The sequence below is a fragment of the Acomys minous genome, assembly GCF_964271855.1.
Source record: "Acomys minous genome assembly, chromosome: 8".
In the NCBI taxonomy this organism is placed as follows: Eukaryota; Metazoa; Chordata; class Mammalia; order Rodentia; family Muridae; genus Acomys; species Acomys minous.
The window spans coordinates 100,893,821-100,915,085 of record NC_140489.1 but is presented as its reverse complement, the minus strand read 5'-3'; the positions used below and the strand labels follow the sequence as shown (position 1 = coordinate 100,915,085).

The following is a 21,265-nucleotide window of genomic DNA, read 5'->3' as shown; positions in this document are numbered from 1 at the left end:
TTCAGGCATGGTCCTCAGGGTCTAGGGGACTTGGGTTGCTTTGGAGTTCTTCCATGAAGCTGGATCTTTGAAACTAAAGCCAAGGTTGGAAAGACTACAGAAAGCGGGTAGTGAGATGTCTCTGAGGGGAAAAGTGCTTGTGCCAAACTTGACAACCTGAACTGGTCTCTGGAACTGGTCTCCTTGTAGAAGGAGAAAAGCAATTCTTGTTCCATCAAAGACCTTGCCTCTGTCCCCTGTGCTGGTGTGTCAGAATACGTCAAGTTGGGTAGTGTTTCAGTTTTGTTTTGTTTTGTTTTTAAGACAAGGTTTCTCAGTGTAGCCCAGGCTGTCCTAGAATTCCATCTGTAGACCAGCCTAGCCTTGAATTTAGAAATCAGCTTTCCTCTGCCTTTCGAGTGCTGGGATTAAAGGTGTGCACCACCACCGCAGGGCAGGCTGAGTTTTGTAACAAATAGAACATTTTCTGGCTTACTCTTTTGAGTCTTGGGAAGTCCAAGAGTGAGGGCTGTATCTTTTCTCAAGGCCTCACACATGGCAGGAGCATGTCTGATGAGAGGGCATCCTGAGAGGCTAGAGAGCCAGACGCCCAAACTCTTTTCTTTTTGAGATAGGGTCTTACTATTTTGCTAGCCCTGGCTGTCCTAGCACTCACTATATGGATCAGGCTGGCCTTGAACTTACAGACCAGGCTGGCTTTTAACTCACAGAGATCTGCCTATCTTGGTGCTGCGATTAAAGGCTGTTGACAAAAATGAAAACATTTAGGATTGGAGAAGTGGCTCTGTGGTTAGGATCACTGGCTGTTCTGCCAAAGGCTCCAGGGACCCAGCACCCACAGGGCAGCTCACATTCATCTGGAACTCCAGTCCCAGAGGACCTGATGCCGTCTTCTGCCCTACACTTCAGGCACTACGCACATATGGTGCACAGACAAATACATTCAGGCAAAACATGCACTCACATAAAATGAAAAGTAAAGGAAAGAGAACTTGAAACATTTGAGAAATGTGTGATTTAGAAACTGAAGGTACGCTGGGCGTGATGGCACACACCTTTAATTCCAGCACTCGGGAGGCAGAGGCAGGGAGATTGCTGTGAGGCCAGTATGTTCTACAAAGCGAGTCCAGGACAGCCAAGGCTACACAGAGAAACCCTGTCTCAAAAAACCAAAATCAACAACAACAACAAACAAAAAGATAAAAAGAAACTGAAGGTAGTTATAGTTCGTGCTGGCTAAGGTATGTACCAAGCTCTGTCCTCAGGGTTACTTGCTGAAGCAGTGTTCCCACACACCTAAAGAAGCAATGCCAATGGACTCATTAGTAACTTCACAATGGAGATCAGCTCTGTGGACAAAAGAGAAAGAGACGATGACGATCTGTGGTAAGCAAACTAAAGGCTCTGAACTACATTTGACAACTAGCTGACGCCCATTACCTCCTGATGCTGGATAGATGGGTGTTGAGAATCTCTGACTGCGTGTTATAGACAGCGTCTACATAGTTAGAGATGATAAACCAAGAGGGGCGAGGAGCCTTTCTAGTCACAGTTTGGACTCACAGAGAGATCTGAATGTCCTTTGATTATTCCCCCCCCCAAAAAGGTAAGTTTAATGTGGTGTGTGTGTGTGTGTGTGTGTGTGTGTGTACAGAGTAATGGGTCTCATCATTGTATTTTGTACATATTTACCCTGACAATTTATTCCTATTTATCCCTATTCCCCACTGCCTTGCCCCTCACCTTCTTGCTGGTCACCTTCTGACTTCATGTCATATATATTCTGATTTTTTTTTTGAGACTGGGTCTCACTGTATAGCCTGGCTAGCCTACATAGCTCAAGCTAATCTTGAGCTCCTGGAGAGTGTCTGCTTCTGCATCTAGAGTAAAGGATTAAAGGTATACACCACACCCAGAAGGACACACATGGGTCCATTATCCTCTCCTCCTGGCCTTCTTCTCTAAAAATCTCTTTTTCCTCTTTCATATTCTATTTTTAATTCTTTTTTTTTTTTTAAAAAGATTTATTTATTATTTATACAGTGTTCTCCCTGCATGTGTTCATGTACCTGCAGGCCAGAAGAGGGCACCAGATCCCACTATGGATGGTTGTGAGCCACCATGTGATTTCTGAGGATTGAACTCAGGACCTTTGGAGGAACAGCCAGTGTTCTTAACCTCTGAGCCATCTCTCCAACCCCCTCTTTTCAATTTCTTAACACACACACACACACACACACACACACACACACACACACACACACACACACACACACACACACACAGTCATATAAGTCTAGATTCTGCCCGAGAGAAAACGTACAGCTTTTGACATTCTGAGTCTGGCTTATTTTGCATAGTGACCTCCAGTTCCATTTACTGTCCTAAAAAGGTCATGATTTCATTCTGTATGTGTAGCCACACTTTATTTATCCTAGATGGACATGTAGTGCAAGTTTTTGTTTCTTTAAAAACTTAGTTGTGTTATGTAAACATGTTTTAGTTTCAATCCCAAGTGTGGGATATGGAGGTGCTTTTCGTTTGTCCACAGCTGGTAACAGCCTTGTGCGACTTGGAGAGGGATCAAACTCATGAGTATAAGACTGTAAGATGAGCACTTCAGCAAGTGAGCTGTACCTCAGGGTCAGCGCCGGCCACTTTTAAATCGAGACTTTCATAGCACGGGCAGTTAAGCAGGGGAGAGTGGCGTTGTTTCTTCCGAGTCTCAACTCTAGTTATGTTGCTCCTTGTTTCAGAGTTTCCACTGTCTCTCTTGTCCCTGCTCAATAGGTTCAGATCATTAGCTTGCATTGAAAGGCTCATCCTGGGCTGGCCAGTCCATACTTGCTTCCTGCCCCTCCTCTCTCTTTCTTCTCTCTCTCTCCTCTCTCTCTCTCTCTCTCTCCCTCCTTCCCTCCCTCCCTCTCCCTCCCTCCCTCCCTCTCTCTCTTCTCTTGTTTACTTTGTTTATAAAAGTCTCAGCTTCCTTAAATCGCAGTCCTTGCCCAGAGCTTGGCTTTGCTGTGCTAGCCACTCCATCTGAAGTAATTCACCATTCAGCGGCATCCGTTCTTCAGAGTTGAACTTTGATGATTTAAGTATAAAATTGTCTTGGGCTCCTCTAAGCCATCACTGCACTCAGTACATATTCTTCTTATGGGGCGTTTCCAATTCTGCAGCATATTATTAGGTCCTGGGGCAGGATCTGTGTTTTGCTCTTTGTCTCTGTCAGCTCCTGGCCAAATGCCTTTTCTTGGAAAGTTGTGGAAGGATTGTAGGCATTATGCCAGGTGAAGGCAGTCTTGGTGGGTTTTGCCGCTTGGAAACACCACAGATACCCCACTGAGACTGACACTGTTGTAGACTGGGAGGGACCATCCTGGGTCTGGAATTCAGGGAGCTGATGGGGGTGTGGGGGTGGGGGACCGCGACTCCAGCCAGGCAATTGTGTTTCTAATCGAGCAATGATGGGAGGAGGGAACCCAGAGGAGGAGCGAGAGATTGTGTATGGGTGAGAGAGAGAGACAGAGACAGAGAGAGACAGACAGAGAGACAGAGAGACAGACAGAGACAGACAGAGAGACAGAGAGACAGAGAGACAGAGACACGCGGGGGTCTGGAGAAGGTTGCAGGTTCGGAGAACAAGTGCGCATGGATTGGGGAGAGGATCAGCGTTCGGGCCTGAGGATCCATCCCATGGAACTGATACAGGAAGGTTTATTCTTGTTTCCCTTTAACCCTTTTTCCCTCCTGTATAGGATAGTTGGGTTGTATAATAAAGTCCAATTGTTAAGAAACTGAGCCAAAAGAAAATGCTTGAAAACACTAATTGAATGAGTACCTATAAGGCAAAATGTATTAAATTAATTGATTTTTTTTTTTCAGAGGCAGACTTGAAAGCTGAAGGAACAAGGAGGCTATTGCCTTTGGGGCAGTTGATGAGTCTCAGAAAACACCTTAGGGGCTGGGGAGATGGGTTGGTAGGTGCAGTGTTTGCTTAGCTCGAGTGAAGCCATGGTTTGTTCCGCAGCGTGGCAGAAACTAGCCTTGCATGCTAGCACTCTGGGTAGAGACGAGGATTAGAGGTCAAGTCTCCCTTGGCTATAGAGTGAACTTGAGGCCAGTCTGGGTTATCCGAGGCCCTGGAGAATATCGTTCTTACATTCCAGTATATGAGCATCAAGACAGGGTAGGCAAGTCCTCAATAGTCCCTGCTGCACAGCTATGTCTGTCAGATAGATATACTGGACCAGAAGGCTGAAGATGATGCTTCAACGTGTTAGAGAGTTTTGAGGGACTATTCAGACAGCAAAGTGTCTCTGTCATTTTTTTTTTTCATTTTGGAAGCTGCTAACCTGCACTTCCTGTTTACCAAAATAATTAATTTTATTTCTTCTCAAGTCTCTGATGGGGTTCAAGACAGGTAGTTTAATTTACAATTAAGCTTAATTGTTTAGGAATTAAGATGTTTTTAGGTTGATAGAGAGTAAAAGTGGGCTTTTCATTAGACTGAAAAGGGTAATTGTGGAGGAATTCTTTGAGTGGATGTAGCAGTTGTCAGTAAAACGCTGTTTAGCCAATCAGCTGGGCAGAATGACAAGAAGTGGAAGGCGGGGCTTCCAAGGGAGGAGAGGAGAGCTGGTAGTTGGGCAGTTGACAGTTGGGGAGAGAAGCCTTCCAAGGAGGATCAGACTGGCAAGTGATTGGGATATATGTAGGTTTTGAGGCCATAGGATTAGAGTAGTTTAGTTTGGTTTACTAGTAATTAGTAGTAGTTTATAGATTCTGCCCAGCATAGTGCTTGCAGCTTTAAAATACACTACACTCTCATTTTATCAGTTATTTGTGCCCTAGGCCATACTGATAAGTTAATTGCAACAAATTGGCGCCCAACGAATTTAATGTATACACGCCCGTGAAATACCATACTCTGTCATAGTTTGACGGGGCCACTAGCACCCAGAGAGATAACCCAAATAATAAAATAGAGAGTGCTATAGTCTCTCTCCAAGTCACTATGGCAGAAGCCTCCTGGATCCTCTTTGGCTTTGTTTTGGCTTTGGTTGTTCAGGGAGAAAGGCAGAAAGCTGAGAGCTGCCAGGCTAATTTACCAACAATGGGAAGGGAAGAAGGAACAAAACTCTTCTTGGTAGAGTTCACAGTTGTCCTTTCTAAGGTCTAGAGCTGGTTTGAGCCTCTGAAGGAGGCTCCTACTCCTTGTCTCCTACTAGGAGCCTGTGTGTCCACTCCTTGCACTCTTTGCCCATAGAAGACTAGGGTGACGCTGCAGTGGGGTCAGGTTGTTAGAAAAGTGCTGATCCACACAAGTGGGTCATCCCTTCACCCTTTTGCATACAGAGGGGAAGGGAAACACGTGGTAGGTGCTGGGTGGGGACAATGGTCCTGGGTGGGGACTGGGGGCAGCACAGCTCATCCTTTGCCCTGGAGCCTAAGTGTGAACTGCAGAAGAGTGCACAGGGACCAGTTTTGTACACTGGGTTTTTGTCTTTGTCTCAGGGCCTGGGTGAAATTGAAAGGAGTCTAGCCAGATGTGTGTGTACTCTTTGATTTTTCAGGTTCGCTTAACAAACACTAAAACTAACAGGTCATCTACCACCTATGGGACAGATTCTTATGTGGTGGCACTGACAACTGAGTACCAACAGGAAGACGTGGAAATGTCAGGAAGAAGCTGCATTTGACAGAAAGGGGCCTTTGAGCAAGGTCAGTCTCTGGCTCTAAGTTTGCCTTTCTGCCTTTACTCTTCAGCTGCTCTGGGAAAGGGATCCTCTCGGGTCACGCAGATGGCACCATTGACAGATATTTCTTTGATGATGAGGGCTCTGGAGAGTCACAGGTATGAATAGAGCATACTGTGGGGTGGGGTGGACATTCCAGGAGCCTCCTGGGGGAGCTGCATGTGTGAGCACCATGACTGAGCTGGGGGAGGAGGCTGGAAGAGTGGGGTCTTGGAGGGAGGCATTCGGATGCCGCCACACAGAGACTGTGTTTAGGAGGCTAGAGCTTACTGTTTATAGGGAGGAGTGGGTGGAAGGGACCTTGAGAGGGAAGAAATAAAGACTCTAAAGGGGATAAAAAATGAAAAGTATTTACTTTTATGTAAATATATATGTATACACTATATATATATATATATATATATATATATATACATGTTTATGTAACACAGAGACATACAAATGCATAGGAGAAAAACAGGGCAGCAAGATAGCTCAGCAGGTAAAGGTGTCTGGTGCCAAATATGACAGAACCCATGCGGTGCAAGGAAAGAAGTGACTTCTGCAAGTTATCCTTTGTCCTTCACTCCTGCGTGCACACATGAAAGCGCACATACCACATACACACACATACACACACATACACATATACACACACAGACATGCACATGCATACACCAAACATATACAAATAAATAAAATGTTGAAAAGTCAACTTTTTTCTTGGAAAAAGAAAAGATAGACATAACACAAAACTTTTATTCTGTATAATTAGGTAGTGTATAAATCATTTACATTGTGAGTTACATGTGTAAAATGTAGTCTCTTTGAAAAAGAATCCATACGCTCTCTTGGGCCTAGGCAGAGTTGGTTACTGTGTGCTGTCCCCTTTGGGTGGCTTTACTAGTACATAGCAGAGATCTCTAGCACACCACTGCCACAATTTTTTTAGAGTACAAAGTCAGCACATCTGTGTATATGGTATGTGTGTGTTCATGATATGGAGGATGATTTGTGAAGTCTTTAGGATTAGGGTGTGTCTGTGTGGGAAACTGTTGGCAGGAAGGGTTTTACTTTTCTTGCAGGGTGGGATGGTCAAGAATGCATGGATCAGCTGCTAGGAATGAGGAGTTTCTGGGGTGGCAACCTCAAAGTAAGACCAAAATGTTCTGTCGCAGGGGAAGTTGGTTAACCATCCATGCCCGCCCTATGCCTTGGCCTGGGCAACCAACAGCATCGTGGCTGCTGGCTGTGACCAGAGGATTGTGGCCTATGGGAAGGAAAGCCACGTGCTACAGACATTTGACTATAGCAGAGACCCTCAGGAGCAGGAATTCACCACAGCTGCAGCGAGTCCTGGAGGCCAATCTGTGGTGCTGGGAAGTCATGACAGGTAGGTCCCCTGCCTGCTGCAGCTTCTGTCTTCTCTTTCTGGGAACTTTCTGTGCCGGCCATGTTGTTCTGAACCACAGCGGGAGCCTGTTGAAAGGGATTCTCAGATTGTCACCCGTTGGCACGCTGGCAGCTTCAGAATGCAGTGTGGTGCTCAGCCTGGAAGCCCACAGCAGAATTCACCCCCTTCTCCATGTTCCTGCTGCCTCTTTGAGACTTTGAGATCATCCTGCTGTACCCTAGTTGTTGCTTCTATTTTGAGGGGTCCTCTCCAGTGCCTACGCTGTCATCTGGTGTGTGATGTATAGCCACTGTTTGGTGAGCCAATAAAGAACGAAATGGCAGATAAGCAGCCAGGTGCAGGTCCCCTCTCTGTCAGTCCTCCGTGTCTCTCAGTCCTGTGTGCCTCCTGATGCTCCTTTCTTCTCTGACTCCTGTATTTTCTTCTTTCCTCCTCCTGTATTCCTGGCAGTTCATTTCTCTCGTTTGTCCTGCTTTCTCTACTTCCATCCTTTTGTGTTGCTTTGATTTTTGAGATAGGGTCTTACTCTGTAGCCCTGACTATCCTGGAACTCACTGGGTAGACCAGGCTGGCCTCAAACTTGCAGTGATCCTCCTGCCTCTGCTCCCGAGTGTGTGATTACAGGTGTGCAGCATCACGCTGGCATCCTTCAGCTTCCTGTTTCCTTTACACCTTCTTATCCTCTCCAGCTGGTCTGTCTCGCTGCTCTGTTGTTTTGCATCTGCTTCCCTTTCGGACAGAATGAGCCTGGCTTCTTTTAGCTGCCAGCTTATTTTCACTCTTTTGCTCAGCCTCCATCTCTTCTAAAAGCCACATACCTTTCTAGGCTTCGGGTGTTCAACTGGAGTCCTCGAAGAAGCATCTGGGAAGAGGCCAAGCCCAAGGAGATTGCCAACTTATACACCGTCACTGCCTTGGCCTGGAAGCAGGATGGCTCACGACTCTGTGCGGTGTGTTATCAGGGCCCCATCTGTACTGGTGGTTGCCTCCAAACTAGACTAAAATACTCACTATGCCACGGCACTCTGCTGTGGCACCAGAGAGGCCCAAATGTGACTTCAAATAAAAGTCTGCTGCTAGAGGCAAGAAGGGGAAACATACACTTGTTGGAGGCCCCAAGGGGCAGAGCTGTCCAGGCCAGCCTGACTTCTCCTTCCTTGTCCACATGTGGTGCCTGTGAGTCCTAGGGTCTCCACCTGTTTTGTTCTGATGGGTCCAAAGCCTGCCCAGCCATTTGCTGGCCACTGGTCTCTAGACTGGGACACCAGGGGTTGAGGTCTTGAGGGTATCTGATATCTGCCCCCCCAGTGCATTGTGGGTTGCCTCTCATGCTGTTCCTTCCCCCTAGGGCACACTCTGTGGTGGGGTGGAACAGTTTGACTGCTGCCTCCGAAGGAGCATTTACAAGAACAAGTTCGAGCTGACGTATGTGGGTCCCAGCCAGGTGAGCAGCTGATGGCCCCTCATGCTGGGACAGATGGCTCGTGGCTCATTCAGCTTTGTAACATTTCCCCACCCGCAGGCTGCAGCCATAGTCTCAATGTAACCTTCGTTCCTCTGGCAGAGCTGTCGTGGGGAACAGAAGATATCAGGGTCACTTCCTGGTATCTTTCTTGCTATATGGTTGTTCTGGCGTATGGCCCATGAATTTGAGGCCAGCCTGGTCTACATCGTAAGTTCCAGGCCTACTGCAGCTGCATAGTGAGACCTTGTTTCAAAAACAAAAGCAAAACAAAACAGAAGTTAAAGAGAAAGAAAAAGAAAGAAAATCTTAGCACTCAGGAGGCTGAGGCAGGAGGATGGCTAGTTGTAGGGCCTCTTAGGCATATAAGGAGACTCTTTGAAAACCCCCAAATAATAATAATGATTACTATTTATTATCATTATTTATTATATTTAATTATATTACTAAAATAGTTTATTATTATTATTACCACTACTATACAGCCTTCTGTCTTAGTAGGTAGATTTGTACTAAGAGCTGTGGGAACAAAGTGAGTGAGTGGTGTTATTCAGTAGAACTTTCAGAATCACATGTACCATGAACAGCAAAAGAGAGATGTGAAAGCATTTCCTAGGTAGCGAATCCCTGTGTGAGTGTAAGGTACTGTCTTTATCAACAGCATCCTGGGCCAGGGCAGACACAGGTATTAGTTGAGCTCAGCATCATGGAGGTGCATGAGGGGCGTGGCACCTTTGCTCCTCTTGTGCTGGGAAAGTCCTTATAGGTGATTGTGAAGAAACTATCTTCGGGGACCAGGGTGGTGCTCAAGTCGCACTATGGCTATGAGGTGGAAGAGGTGAAGATCCTGGGGAAGGAGCGTTACTTGGTGGCCCACACGTCAGATACGCTGCTGCTGGGAGACCTAAACACTAACCGCCTCAGTGAGGTGGGAACCGAGAACACTCGCATGGGTAATGGGACGTCTTGGCTTGCTTTCTGGGGACCCAGGACCCCGAGAAGCAAGATCCCCAAAGGAGGCCCTACCATTCTGATGCTGTTTCAAGGAGTGAGAGGTGTAGAATCCTGGAGTACGGATTTCCCTAGTTGGGCTGTTTTTGTGCGTCGTCTCTCGGAAGTGCAGAGATCAGGGCAAGAATCTGAAGCAGCGCATCTTTTGTGTGATGCCTGATCTCCCTGAATGCCATCTCTCCTCCTCCCTACCGACATCCTTCCAGCCTTGTCTTGGGTAATTGTCTCTGCTGTTTTCTCCTCACTTTGCAGATAGCCTGGCAAGGATCTGGTGGCAATGAGAAATATTTCTTTGAAAATGACAATGTGAAAACGAGTCCAGGACAGCCAAGGCTACACAGAGAAACCCTGTCTCGAAAAACAAAAAAAAAAAAAAAAAAAAGAAAATGACAATGTGAGTAGAACCTGACTTCCTGCCACCATTTCGATAAACCCCACTCCAGCTCCTAGTCAGAAGGGTGAGTGACAACTGGGTCTGATATAAAGGGCGGGGCCTTTGGGGAGTTCAGGACAAAAGAAAGGGACTGCGTGTTCTCGGCTCCACAGTTCTAAAGTATAATTCTCACACCAAGAAACTCATGGTGGTGACTGCACCGAGTCTGGAAGACATCACTCCCCTCCTCTCTGAACAATTGCACCCAAGGGCTCCGGCCAGACCAATTCCACTTCCGCTCTCCTCTACAGGACGTGGTCCTGGTGACTAGCCCTGTCCTGAACATCTACTTCTGCTTAGCTGCTTCCTAGGGGGCTGTGTAGGGAAGGACTCATGTGCTCCCTCTTCCATTGAGACCCCGCCCCCATTGCAACAGGGGACTAGGGAGTTGAAGCAAATGGGAGGAGTCTGAGAATTTAAGGGGTCCTTGTGAACCCCAACTTTGAGTTCCTGGTGTTTGCACACCCAATCCCAGCCATCCCACAAGTGATTTTACAGATGCAAATCGAGTTCAAGTATCGCCCCTTTATTGATCTCAAATTACAGACCCACTCTCACCCCCTTCTCTCCCAGATGCTCTGTCACTGTGGGCAGTGGCTGAGCAGGAAGGGGCAGCTGGGTGAGGCTCTGCAGGATGTACTTACTAGGGGCAGATCTCCCCTGTCCACTAACTTCATGCCTCCAAACTTGCCCAGCCTTTGAAATATTGGGTGTGGTCCCTAGGAGACATACTTAAATAAGTCTTAAACTCTTAGACAAGCTGTATCTGGGCCTTTCCTTAGGGGAACTGTAATGGGGTCTCTCAGTGTGACTTCTCTGGCTCCTCTCAGAGTGACAGCTGCGGCTCTCAGAATAATGGTGTCTCTCCTCTCCGATGGACTGTGACCTATTCCCTTGATGAAACTTGATAGCTCCTCTCAGAGAGAGAGGACTTTGAGGGGTTCTTATAAAGGGACTATGATCCATCCGATCCTTTCTCTAGGAGGGACTGATGACTCCTGTCAGAGAGACTTCTGAGGCTTCTGTCAGAGGGACTGCTGTGCTTTCTCTGAGAAGCACTGTAATGATTGTAATGTCTCCTCAGAGACATTTCAGTGATTCCTCTCAGAGAGACTGTGCTGGGTTCTTTCAGGCTTATTACACAGGGCTCTCTCCCTGAAGAAGCCATGATGTTCCCCCTCCTGTGCGTGCTTCTCTTTAAGGTGACTCTGAGGATTTTCTTCAAGAAGGAGTCAGGCACTACTCTCTCTTGGGCCTGAAATTTGGCTCTGACATTAGAACAGTTCCCAGACTCTGGGCTGGAGATGTCATCACTGTAGTTTTTCTTTGCTCTACTGCTGACATTTGGAACTCTCCTCAAAGGCCGTATGATTGAAGATAAAATGTCTCTTTCAGAGGCCATGGTCTTCTGCCACTGCAGAGGTCTGGGTTGGAGCGCGCTCACTTGTTCTGGCTGTTGAGCTTGTGTGCATTGGTCACTTGTCCCTGCAATCTGTCCTCTTGCTTAGGGATCGAACCTGTTGCCCCTCGCTTGACAACTGGTGTGCTGGCTCCTGTTAGGCAGGAATCCTTGGTTTTTTGTTTGGGATGTAAATTTTTGCTTGAACACAAATTGTCTGGCCTTGTCCTGTCCTCAAGCTTCTGTCTACAAATATGCAAAATTAAAAGGTGGATCTGTGGGTAGAGAAGAAGTTAGGGCCCAAAAGCAGCAGACTGGAACTTATGACCACAGGCCACACTGTAGGCGTATGGAGATATTTTAGACATTAGGGGTGGAGGGACATTTGGGGTATTTGACTCCTTGGGAGTTTTGATGCTATTTTTAGCTGCAGATCTTTTAGCAGAGGGAGCTGTCCTGCGGTAGTCAGACCTTGGGGAGAGAGCTTGCCATGAGAGAGTAGTGACAACCAAAAGTCCTCGCCAGTGACTCACTCTGGGGTTTTCTTTGTTCCCTGGAAAGAGGATGACCTTGTGTATTGTAAAGTATCACAAGAGTAAGTCTGGATCACTAACGCAGGAGACTGGGGCCCTGCACACGAGGCAGGCTCCTGTGAGTGACTTCCTGGAATATGTCACTGAGCTTCCGGTTGTTTCCTTTATTCCCAATCTAGTGCCAGAGCATTGCTGCATAATGAAGAGGTGGAGCCCCGTGCTCACATCTTTAAGGGCATTCTCTTCTCAGGACCATGGCAGAAAAATATGTCTCTGAATATAGATTTTAACCACTCAAGTCTGTGAAACAGTCCTTGGAGCCCTCTCTAGCAGGCTCTGGGAGAATTCCATCAATTTAGCTTCTGGAACCCCAAATAAATTCTGGATAGCTCAACAGATGTCCATAGTGGATCCTTCTGTTAAAAATGGCTGAGAGCAAAGCTTCCTTTCCATTGTAGTTGCCACAACATTCCCCAGCATTACCATACTGGAGAGCTATTTCCTAGGTGGTCATTGTCTGCAGACACGGCTTTCCCAGACATTCTGTCGTCTGCCCAGGAAAGAACAGGTAGGGCTTGTTCGAGTCCCTGATCCTGCCTGAAACTCCTCTGGTAGTGATCTCAGTGGATACGGAGAAGAGCTCTGGAGTGAAGCCCCAAATTCCTCCAAGTGCTTCTTTTCAGCTCCTTCCTTAGATATGAGGTCCCTCTCCCAGGTCTCAGGATATGGGGTTCCCACGGTGTTTCCTGTTTTATCAAGGGGCTGATTATGGAGAGCCAAGATAAAAGCTAATAATTTTAACATAATACAGTCTGTATAGGACTCTGCAGGCTGTAAAATACCAACCCCAAGGTGTTTCATAGACAAAGTGCTTGATACTTGTGGCATCCCAGATTCCTGAAGGTGCCCAAATTCTGTCGATTTGACTGAGCTTGTAATAAATGGGTTTGAAGGGCTGTGTATAAGCCTGGAGAAGTAATTCTCTGCCTGTAATTTTTCTGATGTGATCATTTCTTTGTTGCTCTTCTGACACACCGGTTCTTCATTCAAATCCTCAACCTCCATTGCTTTAGGAGATTCTGTTTCCAGCCCTAGAGATTTTCCTGCATGAAGCCTTTGCTCTCGAATTAACACTGTCGGTTTTCCTCAAGTGGAGATGTTTGCTGTAAGATTAATTCTGCAGAATTCATCAACAGTTGCCCTTGGCATCAATTCCATAGGTGTTTCCAGCTCTTGAAGATGTGGTCTTGGGAGTAAATCCAAACACGCCTTTACTTTAATGCTTGATCTTGTGGTGATTCCGATTGGTTCTATGACCTGAGGACATGGTCCTGGTGCGAATTCTTCAGATTTTGCAATCAGAAGCAGTGGTTTGGGAATCAATACAGTCTTTATAACTAGACAGCCTGACAATTGTATTCTTTCTACAATGTGATACGTTGGCTCTGTGATTAAGTTCTTAGACTGCACATTTTGTAGCCAAAGGCTTGGAGCAAATTCTGAACTTATCACATCATCCATTCTGTGAGTCAAATTCTCATATTTTGACACTTGAGAGGTAGGCTCTGGTATCATGACAGACTTTATAACCTGTAGTGGTGGTCCGGGATTGCTTTCACAGCTTCAGAAACCTTTGGTAGAGCAACTAATCAAGTAACCTTAAGCTGTGTCTTTTCAGATTTTAAAACTTGATCTAGTGGTTTTGGACTAATCCTTAGAAAGTTTGTAACCAGCCCTCAGGAGCCTCTAACCTTGACCCTAAGAGCACTCGGGCACTGGGCTTCCTGTTCCTACTGCCTGGGAGCTAAGCCTCGCCAGGTAAGAAAAAAGACACTGCTGCACTGCTACATTACAGGGTTCATAAGACGATGGAAGAGGATGGTGGGAACAGACATTACCCCATGGGGTGTGCTCAGGTGGCCAGATGGCACCTGCTAACACCACTCCCTTCTTCATGGTCAGCTTGTGCATCCGAGCTGTTCCAAGCGACCCTGTATCTCCGTGTGCCTGCTCTGGCTCCTCTCAGAGTGACTGCTGCAGCGCTCAGAAGGACTGGAGTGAGTCTGCTCAGAAGGACAGCAGATGAGTGTGGAAGGCCTGTGTGGCCTGGTATTACATAAAATGTAGTGCGTTCTTCCAGAAGATCTATGGCTTTTCCTGCCAGAGGGGCTGGAAGAGGTTCTTTCAGAGAGACTACCATGGCTCCTTTTGGAAGAACTGCTTTGTGTCCTCCGGGTGGGATTAAGATAGACCCTTTTTGAGGGACTGGGACATCTCTGAGGAGAGGGACTCTGTAGGCTCCTCCCAAAAAGGCTGTGTGGACTCTTTGCAGAGGGACTGTGTCCTCTTCTCTCTGGAGGACCATGGTGCTCCTCCCTAAGGTACTCTAAGGGATTCTCCTAGAAGACGGTCATGTCACCTGGTTTTCTTTCAGAGCTGGATGACATAATGGAGCATCTGACTTAACAGGAAGTAGATCTGCATCTTGATACAAAAGCACATGGCTGTCAGTCAGTGTGGGCAAAAGATGCACTGGGCAGCCGAGGGTAATTATCAAGTCATACCTAGTTAGTCAAGCTCTCTACATGCTGATCCATGTAGCCATATTAAGCATGGATATTGACACTGCCCCAAGTGAAGCTTCACTGTGATGTAGTAAGAAACATGAAAAATGTTTGTCAAATGTTTTGACATGCTACTTTTGCATTCCTAATATACATTGCAATGATTGTAATGTCCCCTCTCAGAGACATTTTGATGAGTTCTCTTGGAGAGTGCGCTGGGTTCTTTCAGGCTTATTACATAGGGCTCTCTCCCTGAAGAAGTCATGATGTTCCCCCTCCTGTGCATGCTTCTCTTTAAGGTGACTCTGAGGATTCTCTTCAAGAAGGAGTCAGGCACTACTCTCTCTTGGGCCTGAAATTTGGCTCTGACATTAGAACAGTTCCTAGACTCTGGGCTGGAGATGTCATCACTGTAGTTTTTCTTTGCTCTACTGCTGACATTTGGAACTCTCCTCAAAGGCCGTATGATTGAAGCAGCCTGGATAGAGACGTCTCTTTCAGAGGCCGCGGTCTTCTGCCACTGCAGAGGTCTGGGTTGGAGCGCGCTCACTTGTTCTGGCTGTTGAGCTTGTGTGCATTGGTCACTTGTCCCTGCAATCTGTCCTCTTGCTTAGGGATCGAACCTGTTGCCCCTCGCTTGACAACTGGTGTGCTGGCTCCTGTTAGGCAGGAATCCTTGGTTTTTGTTTGGGATGTAAATTTTTGCTTGAACACAAATTGTCTGGCCTTGTCCTGTCCTCAGGCTTCTGTCCAGAATTAATCACAATTCTATTTGCTGTTTTTAATGTCTGCCTTAGGCCCTGAAAAAGCAGTTGGATGAACTTGGGCTGTCTCTTTAAAGAAACGGTGGTTGTTTGAGCGGGTGTAACACTCTTGCTCCCTGACAGAGCAGTCACTGTTCCTGAAGGACTCTCTTCTGTCATCCACTGTTTTTGTAGAGGTTTGTGTTTGGTGTTTTAGGTCTTTAGTGGCTGTCTTGATTGGATAGTTTAAATCAGAGGCTTGATTTGGCCCATTTCCCATCCTGATTACTTTCAAGAACACTGATACGGAGTGAACCTGACAGAATTCCTAGGCTTTGGCCTCTGTCTTTCCTACCACACCTCTGCTACCCCACTGTTTTGTCTAACGTGGCCTTGTACAGAAGCGGGAGACTGGGATGATGTGGACTGGAAATCTCTTTTAGGAGGAGGACCTTATACATCGTAGGTTCCTGTCATGGTGGTGATGTGGAGCCCTTCCGTGGATGCGCTTGGTTTCTTCCTCGGTACTTTAAGACTTGAGATCTTTCCCCAGTTCGCAGTGTAAAAATGAGATGCAACAGAATCTCACCATGGCCTTCGGGGGTGCTTCAGAAGTGGAGCTGTGGATAGATAAGAAGACGGGGCTCAAAAGCAGACTCGAACTTATGACCACAATTCATTCCTGACCATCAGCCACACTGTAAGCAGATGGAATATTTTAGGACAAGACCTGAGTCTAGAGGCGGAGGGACATTGTTGGTATTTGACTCCTTAGGAGTTCTGCTGCTATTTTTAGCTGCAGATCTTTTAGCAGGTGGAGCTGTTCTGAGATATCAGTCCTGACTTCAGGGAGAGAGCTTGCCATGAGGAAGTAGTGAGACTCAAAAGTCCTTGCCTGCGAATCACTCTGTGAGGTTTTACTTTGCTCCCTGGAAACGGGATGATCTTCCATTTTTCAAAGTAACCCATGAATAGACTCGGGGCTCACTAAGGCAGGAGACTGGGGCCCTGCACACGAGGCAGGTTCCTGCTTCGAGTCCATTTTCTTTATTCCCAATCTAGTGCCAGAGCATTGCTGCATCATGGAAGAGGTGGAGCCCCGTGTCTACATCTTTAAGGCATTCTCTTCTCAGGACCATGGCAGAAAATATCTCTCTGAATTTAGTTTTTAACCACTCAAGTCTGTGAAACAGTCCTTGGAGCCCTCTCTAGCAGGCTCTGGGAAAATTCCATCAGTTCAGCTGGAACCCCAAATAAATTCTGGGTAGCTCGACAGATGTCCATAGTGGATCCTTCTGTTAAAAATAGCTGAGAGCAAATCTTCCTTTCCATCATGGTTGCCAGAACATTCCCCAGCATTAGCATACTGGAGAGCTGTTTCCTAGGTAGTCAGTAGCTGCCTGCATACACGGCTTTCCCAGACATTCTGTCTTCTGCCCAGGAAAGAACAGGTAGGGCTTGTTTGAGTCTTGTCTGGAAAAACCAAATATAAATAAATAAATAAATAAATAAATAAAGCTCAGTTATGTTATGCAAACATGGTTTTGTTTTAATTCCAGGTGTGGGATATGGGGCTGACTCAGAATGTCCACAGCAGCAAACTGTGGGCTCTGAGAGGTGCTCTTTGCCAGCTGCACATAGTTTAAATCTGAGGACTCTGGAGAGAGGGAGGCTCTGAAAAAGAAGAATGCTGGTGCTCCCCCTCCTCTACCCTGCACTCCCCTTCTTCTACCCTGCACTCCTCCTCCTCCACCCTGCACTCCCCCTCCTCCACCCTGCACTCCCCCCTCCTCTACCCTGCACTCCCCCTCCTCTACCCTGCACTCCCCTCCTCCATCCTGCACTCCTCCTCCTCCACCCTGCACTCCCCCTCCTCCACCCTGCACTCCCCCTCCTCTACCCTGCACTCCCCCTCCTCCACCCTGCACTCCCCCCTCCTCCACCCTGCACTCCCCCTCCTCTACCCTGCACTCCCCCTCCTCCATCCTGCACTCCTCCTCCTCCACCCTGCACTCCCCCCTCCTCCACCCTGCACTCCCCCTCCTCTACCCTGCACTCCCCTCCTCCATCCTGCACTCCTCCTCCTCCACCCTGCACTCCCCCCTCCTCCACCCTGCACTCCCCCTCCTCTACCCTGCACTCCCCTCCTCCATCCTGCACTCCTCCTCCTCCACCCTGCACTCCCCCCTCCTCTACCCTGCACTCCCCCTCCTCTACCCTGCACTCCCCTCCTCCATCCTGCACTCCTCCTCCTCCACCCTGCACTCCCCCTCCTCCACCCTGCACTCCCCCTCCTCTACCCTGCACTCCCCTCCTCCATCCTGCACTCCTCCTCCTCCACCCTGCACTCCCCCCTCCTCCACCCTGCACTCCCCCTCCTCTACCCTGCACTCCCCCTCCTCCATCCTGCACTCCTCCTCCTCCACCCTGCACTCCCCCCTCCTCTACCCTGCACTCCCCCTCCTCCACCCTGCACTCCTCCTCCTCCATCCTGCACTCCTCCTCCTCCACCCTGCACTCCCCCTCCTCCACCCTGCACTCCCCCTCCTCTACCCTGCACTCCCCCTCCTCCACCCTGCACTCCCCCTCCTCCACCCTGCACTCCCCCTCCTCTACCCTGCACTCCCCCTCCTCCATCCTGCACTCCTCCTCCTCCACCCTGCACTCCCCCCTCCTCTACCCTGCACTCCCCCTCCTCCATCCTGCACTCCTCCTCCTCCACCCTGCACTCCCCCCTCCTCCACCCTGCACTCCCCCTCCTCCACCCTGCACTCCTCCTCCTCCACCCTGCACTCCCCCCTCCTCCACCCTGCACTCCCCCTCCTCTACCCTGCACTCCCCTCCTCCATCCTGTACTCCTCCTCCTCCACCCTGCACTCCCCCCTCCTCTACCCTGCACTCCCCCTCCTCTGCCCTGCACTCCCCTCCTCCATCCTGCACTCCTCCTCCTCCACCCTGCACTCCCCCCTCCTCCACCCTGCACTCCCCCTCCTCTACCCTGCACTCCCCTCCTCCATCCTGCACTCCTCCTCCTCCACCCTGCACTCCCCCCTCCTCCACCCTGCACTCCCCCTCCTCTACCCTGCACTCCCCTCCTCCATCCTGCACTCCTCCTCCTCCACCCTGCACTCCCCCCTCCTCTACCCTGCACTCCCCCTCCTCTACCCTGCACTCCCCTCCTCCATCCTGCACTCCTCCTCCTCCACCCTGCACTCCCCCCTCCTCCACCCTGCACTCCCCCTCCTCTACCCTGCACTCCCCTCCTCCATCCTGCACTCCTCCTCCTCCACCCTGCACTCCCCCCTCCTCCACCCTGCACTTCCCCTCCTCTACCCTGCACTCCCCCTCCTCCATCCTGCACTCCTCCTCCTCCACCCTGCACTCCCCCTCCTCCACCCTGCACTCCTCCTCCTCCACCCTGCACTCCCCCTCCTCCACCCTGCACTCCTCCTCCTCCACCCTGCACTCCCCCCTCCTCCACCCTGCACTCCCCCTCCTCTACCCTGCACTCCCCCTCCTCCATCCTGCACTCCTCCTCCTCCACCCTGCACTCCCCCTCCTCCACCCTGCACTCCTCCTCCTCCACCCTGCACTCCCCCTCCTCCACCCTGCACTCCCCCTCCTCCACCCTGCACTCCCCCTCCTCCACCCTGCACTCCCCCTCCTCCACCCTGCACTCCCCCTCCTCCACCCTGCACTCCCCTTCTTCTACCCTGCACTCCCCTCCTCCACCCTGCACTCCCCCTCCTCCACCCTGCACTCCCCCTCCTCTACCCTGCACTCCCCCTCCTCCACCCTGCACTCCCCTTCTTCTACCCTGCACTCACCCTCCTCCACCCTGCACTCCCCCTCCTCCACCCTGCACTCCCCCTCCTCTACCCTGCACTCCCCCTCCTCCACCCTGCACTCCCCCTCCTCCACCCTGCACTCCCCCTCCTCCACCCTGCACTCCCCCTCCTCCACCCTGCACTCCCCCTCCTCCACCCTGCACTCCCCCTCCTCCACCCTGCACTCCCCCTCCTCCACCCTGCACTCCCCCTCCTCCACCCTGCACTCCCCCTCCTCCACCCTGCACTCCCCCTCCTCTACCCTGCACTCCCCCTCCTCTACCCTGCACTCCCCCTCCTCCACCCTGCACTCCCCTTCTTCTACCCTGCACTCCCCCTCCTCTACCCTGCACTCCCCCTCCTCTACCCTGCACTCCCCCTCCTCCACCCTGCACTCCCCTTCTTCTACCCTGCACTCACCCTCCTCCACCCTACACTCCCCCTCCTCTACCCTGCACTCCCCCTCCTCTACCCTGCACTCACCCTCCTCCACCCTGCACTCCCCCTCCTCCACCCTGCACTCCCCCTCCTCCACCCTGCACTCCCCTTCTTCCACCCTGCACTCCCCCTCCTCCACCCTGCTCCTTCTGGTTGCTGTTGATGCTGTTTGAGAAGTTGGAGATATCCTGAAACAAAGACTGGATTTGCCCCAAAGAACCCAACGACCCTAACCAGCAGGAAGTAGCTAAAGGGAACTACACCCCATCTCCCCACTAACCTTTCTCTCTTACCTGGTATTGGGGTGTTGGAAGGTATTAGGAGGGACTTGGAGTAGGAAGAAAAAATATAAGGAACCCAAATAAAATAGGATTAAAAAGGGCACTACACCTCTCTTAACTCTCTTATCACATTCTTTCCCCCAAAGCCATCTGCATGGCAGAACTCTAGGCAGCAATTCAACATCTAGTACATTCTTCCTCAGTGTCTTCTTAATATAACCCTAAAGCTGCTGCTGCTGCTGCTGCTACAGCCACTACTACCACCACTCCTCCTCCTCCTCTTTCTTCCTCTTCTTTCTTTTCTTCTTCTTTCTTCCTCTTCTTGTTGTTTTTAGACAGTAGTCCTTGCTGTCCTGGATCTCCCCATGTTGGTCAGGCTGACTTTGATCTCAGAGAGATCCTCCCGCCTCTGTCTCCCAAGCGCTGGGATGGAAGGTGCGCACTACCACGCCCAGCCTAAAGCTTCTGAAGTGAATTGAGAGAGAGACATGCCGTCTCAACTCCCCCTTCCCTCCAGTCATTTCCTCCTATGGCCCCGAGGCTAAGCATTTATACAAACCTACAGGGGCTCAGCATGTGGAGAAGTGAGGTCCAGGATACAGTGGCTGTTACCTACCTCTGTCTTGGGTGCCACCTGCTTCTGCCTCTGATTCCAAGAAAACAACTCCCAAATTCCTCAAACTAACAAACTGAGAAGTATAAAGCTGAGACTGGCAGGAAGTGGGATACCCAGCTCCCAAACTAGGGCCATTTCTCAAGCCTATGCCTCTCTCAACTGAAGAGTTTCTGTCTCCAGGCTGAGGTTCCATGACATCACAATAGGCACACAGTCAGTGTGCACACTCAGGTCCCAGCCACGCCCTTCCCTGTGGTTGCCCTCTGCGCTGAGATGTCTGATAGCCAAAGCTCAGGGAAGAGTCCATCCAGGAATCTTCTGGGACCTAGCTACACAAACTGTCATTAAGGAAGGAGTGATGACTCAAAGTTTCAAAGGGCTTCCAAAGTGGCTTGTTGTGCCTCACATTTTCCTTGGAGCCGGCCACTGTCCTAAGTTTGGACTGGGTAAACTGCCATAAATTCCACACTGGAGCTTAGCACACAGAGCCAAGTAGAATAGAAGAGAGTTAGGACAGCTGAGGTGGGAACCACATAGACTTCGAGATGCTTGGTTTTCTAAGTCCGCGGGTCTCCATGCTCTCTAGTTTCTGTCGCCCTGAGACACATCACAGCGAGTAGTGGCCTTCGAGGAGCACCCTCTCTTAGGACCTCCTGTCTCACTGCCATGTTTATAGTTTTTATTTTGGAATAACGACAAAAGCTGAAACAATCGTACAGTGAATCCCATTGACCCTTGCTCATGAATCCTTAACATGGGTATTTTGCCTGCACCTGTGTGCACCACATGCATGCCAGAGAACCAGA

General features: G+C 49.5%; 1 protein-coding gene and 1 long non-coding RNA gene across 2 annotated transcripts; one reads left to right on the top strand and one right to left on the bottom strand.

Moving 5' to 3' along the window:
* Positions 1-1,336: 1,336 nt before the first annotated feature.
* LOC311604135 (intraflagellar transport protein 172 homolog) lies at positions 1,337-10,369 on the top strand (the record flags this gene model as incomplete). Its single annotated transcript, XM_084793653.1, has 9 exons — positions 1,337-1,386; positions 5,606-5,656; positions 5,770-5,857; positions 6,917-7,131; positions 7,979-8,102; positions 8,501-8,596; positions 9,381-9,542; positions 9,878-9,931; positions 10,310-10,369. The coding sequence occupies 9 exons, from the start codon at positions 1,337-1,339 to the stop codon at positions 10,367-10,369; spliced, it is 900 nt and encodes a 299-aa protein (XP_084649779.1).
* Positions 10,370-15,689: 5,320 nt separating this feature from the next.
* LOC311603232 lies at positions 15,690-20,602 on the bottom strand. The gene is made up of 2 exons (XR_014781007.1): positions 20,460-20,602; positions 15,690-16,770 (listed from the first exon to the last, which is right to left on the bottom strand). It is a non-coding gene; the product is annotated as an uncharacterized lncRNA (long non-coding RNA).
* Between the last annotated feature and the right edge of the window lie 663 nt (positions 20,603-21,265).